The following is a 12,711-nucleotide window of genomic DNA, read 5'->3' as shown; positions in this document are numbered from 1 at the left end:
ACCTGATGCACATGATTATGATGCACTTCAGTATTTGACTGGCCGGACCAATTTACTCAGGTTGATGTATTATTATATAACTATGGGTACATTTTAATAAAAAAAAATATTTATAACACCTATATGATTTTATATTAATCACTCATTTTCGACTTTATTTATTAAACTTTTCCGATTTATATTGATAATATCTAAGTAAAAAACTTGAAAGGTAGTGTAATACAAGATTCCTCATAATAAAATATGTTGTCACTTGTCTGAACTCTGCAGAGGTATAGGTAGATTCAACATTTATATAATATAATGTTTATTTCAAATTTAAACGCGTTTAATTTAGTCGCGACTTTTTGTAAATGGCAAATTGGCAATTTTAATTTATTTTCACCGCGGACAATGGACATCATTTTTAGTTTTTGATATAGATATAGGTAATCAATGGTGGCAGGTATATAAACTATAAGTGTATAACCTATATGCAGACCCGTTAAAAGTATAGGAATACTGTACTGTTGCAGCCTGCCAGTATAGTGCACTCGACACCCCGGGTCACCGCAATTTTTTTCTCCACATCCTGTCTCCACGCGTATCCGCCTTCAGGCCGTTTGCTCCGACATCGCTGGGTCTTCCTTCCAATAATACCGTGTCATCGGCTGTAGGTACGATGTGCCCGGATAAACAATAATAATGACGATATTATATAGTATAACGTGAAGGTGTATTGTGTGCGGTAACCGAATAACGCTGACGTGTCCTCTGCACGTAATACAAGTAAAACGATATAACACGTGCATGTCCGAATAGTATAGACAGTATAGTATTATAATAATATAGTAACTATATAATACATTAATTCCTGATAAAGAACAACGTTATATCTACGTACCGGTGCCATCATTCATTCCGCGAGTACCTATATAACGCCGGATCGACCGTGAAGTTATTTCGTGTCAATTGTCGACATGCACATTGTCTTTTGGGCGGAGGTCCATCAGAAATTCTCAAGACGCTTTTTTTGTCACACTTCACAATATTATATCTGCATTTGCAGCTATGGTGACATTATTCGTTGTTACTGTGATTGCAATTCGTCAGTTGTCAACTACCGTCTACCGGTGCAACACTCATGGGACGTTTTTTTATAATGCACGCTATATCATAATTCACCTCATATAACAACGTCAGCCAGACAATATGAGATTGTTACAATAATAAAATTAAATGTACCCATAACCAAGGGCTGTAAAATTACATAATGCAATAAAACTCGACATAATATTTTCTATGCAAAAACACGTATCGTCAAACAAATCATTTTTTTAGTAGGTTAATAAATTTAAAAAAACACAACTTCCGTCAGAATAATAGAATTTCGTATATGCACTTTTTTTACACTGAATGTCTGTATAGTGTGGTAGGTAATAAATAACAAATTTTCTTTAAATCATATTTCTTCTACAAAGTAAATAAAAAAAATATTTTAAACATTAAATTCACAGGCTACCGCGCACGTATTATAACGATTCAAGTTTGAAATTATTTAAAAACAATTAGCTAATTAGCTTCAAAAATATTTAATTATGTTAGTATTAAAAAAATTTGTCTTGTTCAGCAGTCGTGTCGATTCGAAATCTCCCATGGTCAGGTGTTCTCGAATGACTACTAAATGTGAAATTACAAAATTTCCTATAGGTATATATGGTGCACTTAAACAATAATAATATACAGCTGCTGCAGCAGCGCAACGTCAACGTAATTCTATACGGGTAAGACATTAGACAATTATTATTATTAAAATGACACCGTCGTCGGCCGTCGCCTGACATGTACCGTATTTCTATTAGTGTAGAAAAAAAGTATCAACGGGTCATTGTTTAATTATTGTCTTCAGCGGTAGTGCAGTTCTGCAGCGCATTAAACAGACAGATAACTATACTTAATAATAATAATAATGATAATAAAAACGTATTCCAATTATATAAACTGTCGACATCAGAAAACTAGAAAGTCGATGTTTCCCTTACAGTTACCGGCGCGGTCGACTGGATAAGTAGTGCGATGATTATATATTATATTTTTATACGCGGGTATGCGTTCACCCGCGTTTATATTATATATGTATATTTAGGTATAGTACCTAGGTATATACCTACCTATCTATCCAATCGTTTTTTACTCCCGAACAGGATATAATTTGGTCGAATGACCCTGCTATGATGACGGTTTCCTCGTTTTGTTGACAATTTCTGTTTTCATATTATTACATCTCTGTCTCTCTCTCTCTCTCTCTCTCTCTCTCTCTCTCTCTCTCTCTATACATATATATATAATATGCGCATTAATCATCCGGTCACAATGTATAACAACGTTCTGTATCACTGCGTAACAAATATTTTTTTCATCCTCAGCCTTCGGGACACCACGACCGCACGTCCAAACTCGGGGCCAAGTCTTCAAACGCACTACACACTACATAATATTATATTTAGTACCTATTGTAGTGGGCTGCTAGTGTTATGATTTTGATTTTTGTTATGATACACGACCGTAGATCTTGACTATCAGCAACGGAACTTCGAAGTTCGAGTTGGATGTTTTCTTGCACGATGTTCGTGTTATTTCTATTATCATATAGCTAGTACGCGAACGGTACAGGGGGAATAAAGTATAATACCCATTGTGTGCCTGTATATATAATATACCCCACGTGGTATAGTGATGCACGCGTGTGGTCGTCATACAACTGCGCGGTAGACGAAAATGAAAATGTTTTTATTTTTTAACGACTCGCGGATTATAGTTATTTCTCATTAAAAGCTTCTTAAGTAGTATACTCATTAAAAGCTGGCAGACAATGTTAGTGTTTTGATCGGCGTAGCTGATGACTAATAATTATACTTTAGAAAAGTTTTACTCACGAGCTGCGGTTCGCTGGGTACCTATTTATAATATAATATTTCTTACAGTCGATGACGCACGTTTCACGTTCCAGCGAACAATGAAATCAAAACCCGAGGCGGTTTGGTTATTTATTTTCGTAAGTCCATTCACACGGTGCATCGGAACGCCTTGTCGTCTCTTCATGCACGCAGCTGCTGCTGCAGTTTATATATTATTACATTTTTATGTGCCTACATTATGTTATTATAGCAGACCTGCAGACGAAATCCGCCAAGGAGGTTGTGGCCGACGACGTGTTGTGTATACATAATATTCGGATATTCATAATAACTCGACGATAACGATGACCTTAGTTTAAAACCACGGATAATATAACTACTGATGGAGGGTGGCTTCAGTGCCGAATAATATAGCACTAGTCCGTTAATTTGTTTTTCTCTTTCAGCCCTAGAAAAAAACGGATCACAAGTAAATGTTTTATATACATGTCTAACATGTGCACGTGATATACCCACAAGCGTCAATAAGTACCTATACATAAAAATAATTTTCCTACAGAATGTTACAAAAAAAGATAAAACAGTTATTTGTTTATCGTTATTAGACTTGAAAAAACATTATTTCTATCGTGACATTTTATCAATTAATATATAATATATAATATATATATCATAACATTACAGCCATTTAACTTAGACATTAAACGAAAATATGGTAAATATACCTATAGGTACAGTAATATTTTAGTATAGATCAAAACAAATAACTTTGAAAGATTAATGATTTTAACGTTTGAAGCATTTGATTGCTTATCAGTAGACGAAAAACAGTTTTTCTGATTAATCCGAGATTTTCGTTTGTGAAAGTAAAAATCATAATCCCATTCATTATTCGTCCAACCTAAATGCAGGAACTTTCCTACTTCATGTATTCCGCCTTTCCGACCCGTTAAAACACAGCGATAAACATAAGAAACGTCTTGAAGTTTGGCCGTTGAGGTGTTGAAAAGAATGAGGTATTATAGTTTGACCTTTATTCGTCGATGGATGAATATCATATGAAACTAATAAACTATTCCGATAATATATAATTACACGTGTTATCATGAATAAAATAATAAACCTAATCTGCCGATTTCGTTTGAAAACGTCTGACTGTCTGATGTATGCATATCAATTTATCAATACATAATAATATATATATATATCATGCATATATTATGACAATAATTGCGTAGCCTTAAATCGCTGCCACAGCATACGTCATATTGTGTGTAGTGAGTATACTATACCTATGCAAATCAAGCGGATGAGAATCCACGTGCACGGTGCACCACTGCATCAGATATATAATAATATGTATATATTATAGTACCTATATTCGGTGATGTGGGTAAGGAGAGATGGGTTTCTTGTATTCTCTACTGCAACGAGCAATTTCTATTATCATCATTATATATTATGTACACAATATCCCCATATATATGTTTCATGGGTGTATATATTATATTATATATATTATGTGCATTGTACATACAAAAAATATATAATGTTACCACGGAGTATAGGCTCGCGCGCACTCGGTGGTAGGGGAAACCGTCTAAGCGCCCGGCCGATTGAGTAGCGTTACGCGGTCCGAGGGCTCCATTCTTCGGTGCACTCTTCGTCTCGTCGGAAGTCAAAAGGAAGTTAGCAGTAGCAGCAGCGAATACAGACACAGTCTTCACTCTTTGCAAATAAGTTTGTTAACTTGAACAGCGCATATCATCAATATGAGGGAAATCGTACACTTGCAAGCCGGACAATGCGGAAACCAGATCGGCGCCAAGGTAAGTCGTAAACCCTTATTACTATCGTCTTCGTCCCTGGAAAAGTTTATGGTATACGGAGTGATACGTTTGTAGTGTCTACATGTGCACTCATTATTTCAAAAAGTTTTATCTTTTTTTAAATATTTTTTTTATCTACATAATTTGATTTCATTGCAAAAGTTACAGAAAAAGACAAAAGAGACAATTTTCAACTATATGCTCATCCAAACATTAAATATTCATTCAAAACTCAATTTTTATGTATCTAAATATTTTGCTTCGGGACTTGGAATTAAAAATGTATATTGTCATTCAAAAAAATAATAAACAAACATCTATTACAATAAAAATATTATATTTGTTTTTCAAAAATAATATTTTCTAAAAGGTTAAAACTATTAGAAATAATGAGTGTCAACATTTAAATAGATACTTATTCTGTATGCAATTATCATCGTGTCGTATGAGTACTGTCGCTGTAGTACTGTTGAAATTTAGATTAAGTATAGGTAGATCGAAATAGCCAAGTTGTTTTCTTATGTTACGTGTCAATTATTACCTTATTATTATTAATCATTATAATATACACATAGGAAAAATTGTTTATGTTTTAAATATGGTATTTTTTTGGATTTTAACTATATTATTATTTTTTTTTTGTTTTGAATAACTGAAATTTTCAAAACATTGTCTTAATTCAGTGAAAAAATGTAATTTTTCAATTTGAGAGTTCAGTGGTTCTTTGGAAGTAGTCAAGTAGATGTTACCTTCTTCATTGTAAGTAAATAATTTTTTATCGTTCGGACAAAATTTTATAATATTCTACCCATGATAGGTATTCCACGTTGAAAGAGTACAAAAATAGAATATTGTGTACAATAAACTCAATTTGGTTTTTACGCACAAGTCGATGATTTTTTTTTCCATGACTAGGTATGATTTTGAATCGACATACATTTTCAAACAGACAATTTGTCAAATCAATATTCCCCCTTTAATATCCACATAGTTTCCTCGCGGTAACATTTCCGGTTTCAGTGATGATTTACCGGTTTTGCGTGTCAAAATCATCGAAAGAAACGGCTCCTGTGACACATTGCGAAAATGTTGTTCATCTTACAGTAATAATTATTAACATATACCTATAAACCTATAATTAATACTGTGAATTTAAAGCAATATAGAACCTTAAAAATGCAATAAAAAAGGAAAAAATGACCTAAACATCAAAAATATAAAACAAGTTTAAAAATTAAATTCGTTGTTCCATAAATCAATTTTTTTATTTAAAAAAAGCTTTTTTATACAATAAGCGAAATTAAATACACCGTTCTACAAATGCCCTGCTATTCCTATAGTAATAAAGTTAAATATTATATGATCATTAATCGTACGGATGATTAGCTTCGGAATTCCACCTCTTGTTCAGTTTTATGTTATATTTTTTCCGTGACTTGAATGTCGATACATTTTTTAATATTTTTGAACTGTTCATATTTTCATTTCTTTCTGAAACGGTTTTTAGAGAGTTTTAATAATTGTTGGGTTTAAGCCTCCAAAGCTCCACTTCTTCTATTTCCACGTATGATTTTATACAAATACAACAGCTTATTACTTATTAGTTATTACATACTGTATACCTAGTGTATATAGTGTATACTGTAGTATGCAAATAATGATCATAGATTTGCTGACTCACAAATCGCTAAGAGCCTAGTCACCCACAAAGAAACTTGAGTGCCAATACATTTTTTAATCCTTTTGATTTGTTCTTATTTTAATTTCTTTGTTAAACGTTTATTTAGAGAGTTTTTATAATTTTTGGGAAGGGGACTGAAAACTCTAAAGCTCTATTTCCCTTATTTGCGCGTATGATCTTATACAAATATAACATTTTATATTATCATATATAGTGTATACTCAATATACTGTATACCAGATACCTACTGTAGTATACAAATAATGGTCATACGTTTCTGACTCACAAATCGCCTAGCTACTCGTAGATAAAATAATAATATAAATAATCGCCACAGCGATAAGACTAAGGCGGCGGCGCCTTAATTCGTTTTTAAACGATGCAGTTATAAGCTCATTCTTATTATAATTTTATGCGTATAATATTACGGTTTTAGGTATTTCAATTTTGTAAACATGGTCTGCCGGAATCTATCGCCGTTGGTCACTATATACATATTGGACGCGATAAGACGACATTCCTGTTTCAGTACATATTATATTTGACCGTTTAGGTTTCCACTCCTTGCTTTTGATACACAAACGCATATTATTCTATTCTGTGATATTATTTATTATAGCCTATCCCATGATCGTTCGAAACGGTCAGTGTACACAAAACCGCAACCTTTGTGTGCTCTGTCTATGCGTCAAACAAAACACTGTCACGTCACACTGTGTTTATAGGTAGTTCATATAATTATGTATGTGTACTTAGTATGCTATATACATAAATGTAAAACAGATAACAACGGCGCCACTACGGTCCGTTGGATAATATTTATATTATAACGTCCGCACACGCATCACTATAATATTCGTATAAAATATTATCATTACAATTAGAGCTTGAACTTTATGGGTAGTGCTGTATAAGTACCTACAAACGACCAACGCCCAAAAACGTAGGAAAAACGAGTGCAGTTATAACATGCGCTTGAAATTATTAATTTAAGAACGTCTAAATAATATAATTTGGTATGCGCAAATATATGCGATGAAAACCTTCAGACATTTTCATCCGGTTAAGTCGTGAAATGAATGTATTGCTTTCCTAGCAAATAGATAAATATCCAATAACCAAAACACTGCAACAATGTTCGAGTCCTATAAAAATCATAATGATTTACAACACAATCTATGTAGGTATCTATATCATGTTACTATGTTATAAGTATAACAAACGGCATCGCAAAGTCGTGATCCGAGGCGGTTAGGTTTTGTGTGAAAATTCGATCGAAATTGTAGTTGCAGTGTAATAAGTACATTATATTATTATATTATACATATTGTGCACGGCGTGGTTTCGCGCATCAGCGTCGTCGTGTTCGGTGAGAGCCGAGTTTTTTGTTTTTATTCTCTCCATAAATTATAATATAATACATATTATATTATTGTAATATACATTTCCGACGGATCGTCGTGGCGTTGCGCACGCGTATGTCTACAGACGTAATTTTTTAACGACGACCGCAGCAGAAATCTATACAGCATATTATTATAATATATATGTTTATAACTATACCGCACGCGTTCGAAGATTCTATGTACCTACCTACATATTATACATATGTATTACCTATGTATTTATGTATATCATAACATAACGACGAGAAGACGCTGCAGCGGATACATATTACATGTGTATTAAAAATTATAATATATAGGGCGCCGGGAAAAGTAATAAAAGTTCACTGGGGATAATTGCACCTTTACGGACACGCGCGATCTGGATTTCCGGAATTCGAACGGAAACCGGTCCGGCATCGTCTATATAATATAATATTATAATATCGTTGTTATTATTATTATTATTATACGGTTAATGTTAATATTACAATCGCGTTTCGCGGTGCAGCATCAGCGTCATAGCAATCGTCTTCGCTGGTGCAGCAGGAGTCCGCCTATTGTGTTAGTGCATATAAATATTTGTTATTCTTCCCCGACTCGCCGGCCAATACCAATATATATAAATATAGTATACATTATTATTTATTCCACCGACCCCGTTTTTCGGAATGATTTCAAATAATTTATATTATAATATTATATTCTTCGTGACGACGAACGGCGACGGTCGGACTAAAAAAAAAATAAAAAATAAAGAAATTGCGTTTTCGCGTTTTTACCGTTACGCGACTGATACAATATATAATATATATATATTATTATTACAATTATTTTGTTAACGGCGGCGGCGGCGGCGATTCACACACGCACACTGTATAATATTATAATATAATATCGTCATTGTATGCACGACGGTGCTGTATAAGAAGAAGAAGAAGCAGCAGCAGCTAGCAGTGCAGGACGAAAAGACCCTGACAAATCGGTAGAATATTATTTTAACAATACCTCGCTCCCATATAATTTATTATACTTTATTTTATATTACATCGAGCACAATGGTCTCCGATCGGGGCAAACTCGGTACACGCGTTATAAAAATACTACACGTATAAACATAGTACATATTATAGGTACCCATATTATACAGGTAGAGGTACCTAACCTACCTATACTCCGTGAACGCATCGCCGGTGAGGAGATAAGTTCAACGTTCTGCTCACGTATTTCACGATGATATTATTAATATTATGACGTATTATAGGTACGTAGTCGCGCGTCTTCGTCGTCGTCGTCGTCGTCGTTATTATAACACACACACACATTATATACTATATATATTTATTTATATATTATTATAAGTACGGCGGTGAATGTGCGAGTGTATTGTACATGCCTAGGTATTTTATTATATTGTTATACACGACGTCGTATCGCCCCGGCGTGGTCGAATACGCGAACATAGTATACTCGTTAAAAGCCGAAAAGAACAAATTCGTTTTTTTTTTCAATTTAAAAAATATCCAATATAATATATACCTACAATCGCCGCTGTATATAGGTACTGCACGCTGTCCGCGGTTTTATTATAAATTAAAATACGCATACTACGCACGCTGCACCACGCGCATTGTGTATAGGTATTAGGTACCTTATGTACACAATGCACACAATGTTATTATACACTATTGCGCTGCAGTTTGTTGCTCGCCGTCTTATCCTTTTCTATATAATACGTAAATATAGTTATTATATGAGGCGTGATCACCAACCATGTTCACCCCTGTTTCTGTTTTAATAATGATGTATTTATTCAAAATTTGACTTGGAATTTATAAGTACAGGTACACTTAAGAAACACATTTTCAATTATATAGATTTTTTATACCAGCCATATACAAACTATACTCGTAGTAATACAAACTTTTTTTTCCAAACGAAGACCCACTTTTTTTTTGTAAAAAATTTAATGTAATTGTTGATGTATTTACATAGATATCTGAACGAGTATTGTTTATGAATTATTTATGTAGCATACTAATAAGTACTTACTGGCAGCTAAGGATAATTGGTTCATGATAATAGGTACAAATCATAAATGGAAATATATACAGGCCATTAAAATAATTTGAAAAAAAATTATAGTTATATTATTAATATTATTCCATCAATATTTTATAATTTATCCAAATATAATAAATATGCTTGCTGATTCAAAATAAAATCAATTTTATGTTTTTTTTTTAAAACCATAACTATCAGAAATTACTCATTTGAACTTTGATTTAGATACATCTAGGTTTTCATAAAAATCATTTGCTTGACAGTTTACAAAATATGTTGTTTATCATGGGAAAAAAGACATTTATTTTTTTAGTTTGTATCTCCACGGGACACTCACGATGATCGTCTTTGTGACTTTGTCACGGTGAACAATAATCGATTGTAATATTTTATTAGGTATATTATAATTATTTTCCCTACCTATAAAATATTATATTGTCATCATATTATGATAAGTTATCATTGATAACCCTTCTAAATATTTCATATATTACTCACATACACTCTCGAAAACGAGTTGCAACCAATACAATAATGTTGTCACGTTTGGACTCGAATATTCTGATTGTATAGCCTACTGCAAATCTGCAATGCGCCAACGCGGTATTATCTGCTGATTAATGCAATAATGCATAACATAACAATATTATACATATACCTAACCAGTGATTATGTCGTGATTTGCTGTAATATACATACTGTTGCACATCATGGCACTCAAGTGTCATTTCAGTGAGCATTTATTTTTCAACATCATATATTTTAGCCGATTATCATTATTTTATCGCGACGAAATATAACGACTATAATATTACCGCGTCGACCGCAACGGCGCGGCGTCAACGTCGTTTGCGTATTTTTAAGGATGGTGCACGCTAACAATAATTACTATAATTTTAAATCTAAAATAATGCATAACAATTTAAACAAGCATATACCTACGCATACATCATATTTCACGTTTTAACAGTTCCGCATAGTTTACGTAAAAACTAAAAATAAAATACTAAATTCAAGTTCAAATTAATTAAAAATTGACATTTTACGATATTTTACAATGCATTTCCACAAACAATTATCTATATAAATGAAAAAAAAACGAAAAAATTTTTAATTAAAACTTAGGTATTTATTTATTTTAAATTCGTACGTAGAAAATGCAATTTATAAATTATAATTAACAGCAGTAACATTAGTACAATATTAGATAATGATATACAAAAATATATTATTTTCCCAAAATAATTAAAGATAATAATGATAATAATAATGTATGAAATATTTCTTAATTAGGTATACCATTATCTAGTCTATAAACGTAAAAACATACTTATATATTATAATATAATATATTATAGCATGTACTGCACAGTATTTTAAAATGTGGAAATTTTCTAAAGAGAGGAAATTTGCATGTGGGTACCTAGTACCTACCTAATAGGTTTACAAATGTACGAACAATTAAAAATTATAGTTTAAAAACGTTTTATATATTAGGTATATATAATAATATGGTCGGAACTTTTTACTAAGAAAGCTCTAAACGTCCCGGGCTCACAACGCGTTGGCTACCGATTCGTAGACATATTTTAGATGTAAAAAGTGTACTACTATAAATACACGCCTGTTATTTACTAGATGCCTCGAACGAGTACAACGACCGTAATTATTGTATATTATATATGTCTACTTTCTCGGGATACACAGCAGAGTGTATATATTATTATTATAATTTATATTATAATCGCATGTACCGCACGCAGTGTACACTGAGCCTGGATCGGAAAGATCTAATCTAAAAATCTGATCAGAAAACGTTCCGGACCGAAGGGCGAAGAGTAGTTAAATTATGCTGCGATTTTGTATTATTAACGCGATGTATCGCGGTAAATCATCAAAACCACTACGCACCATAGATCTTTAAATTGTAATAGATAACTACCGATTCAACTCCGGCTACAGGGGAAATTTAGTATAATGTAATATTTACTTTAAAAAGGTTTATAATTTTATATGGGTACATGTAGGTATATAGACACCTATTTTATAATTAAATTTTTTTAAATAAATTGGTCCGATCTATTTGTATGTTTGGTTTAAAATGTAATTTAAATCACATTTTGCTGACGACCAGGTCCGTGGAGTGCGGATTCCGGGTCTCGTGTTCAATCCGGTGTGCAGGAGTTATTTCTGGCATTCTATCGTACGTTAGTAGCGATATCTTCATATATACCACGAAAATTAAAGATATTTTCACTCTTCGTATATAGTACTATATAGAAAACAACAAAAAATGCATCACAGGGACGTAGTTTATTTCAACCGACGGCAGATTTTTACCGTAGCTCGTGCAACATTATTGTATAAATAACACCTAGCCGCGCTGGACGGTAACTGCAGCGCGTTGGCGAAAGACTATTATTGAGACCTAAGTATACTTAGAGTATAGAGTTTAGAGAAAAAAAACACCGACCGTGTGCGTCGAAAAGATAAATCGCCCCACAGTTTCCGAGTGCGACGATGTATAAGTATATACATTTTAATAATATTATACACATTACACACACAAATCCATCGTCAGACCAGGTCGGTCTGGAGTGCGTCAAAAGAACCAAAATAAACATTGCGTGCACACACACTCACTCACACGAAAAGTCTTTCCTGACAGCGTTCCAGACGAGTCCCCTGGAATGTTTATTTTTGGTCTTCCCTCTGGAACGCGAGCGCGCAGAACCTATACAGGATAGATATAATTATATGTGACTCGTCTTCGCCGCCGCTGCCAATTATTTTATTTTTACATCTTAAAAAGGACCAAGAGACACTTCCGCCGCCACACACGGCACGCACGTAGA

At 33.1% G+C, this 12,711-nt stretch overlaps 1 protein-coding gene across 1 annotated transcript in view; it reads left to right on the top strand.

Annotated features, from left to right (window-relative positions):
• The first annotated feature begins 4,522 nt into the window (after positions 1 to 4,522).
• The window catches only part of LOC100159654 (tubulin beta chain), a 24,237-nt gene continuing 16,048 nt past the window's right edge, over positions 4,523 to 12,711 (top strand). The window contains exon 1 of the mRNA XM_008191981.3: positions 4,523 to 4,726. Within this exon, the coding sequence (XP_008190203.1) occupies positions 4,670 to 4,726 (57 nt within the window). The 5' untranslated portion in view covers positions 4,523 to 4,669. The remainder of the gene's footprint in view (positions 4,727 to 12,711) is intronic.

Source organism: Acyrthosiphon pisum, chromosome A2, assembly GCF_005508785.2.
Source record: "Acyrthosiphon pisum isolate AL4f chromosome A2, pea_aphid_22Mar2018_4r6ur, whole genome shotgun sequence".
NCBI classification, from domain to species: Eukaryota; Metazoa; Arthropoda; class Insecta; order Hemiptera; family Aphididae; genus Acyrthosiphon; species Acyrthosiphon pisum.
This window is presented reverse-complemented; position numbering and strand designations above follow the sequence as displayed.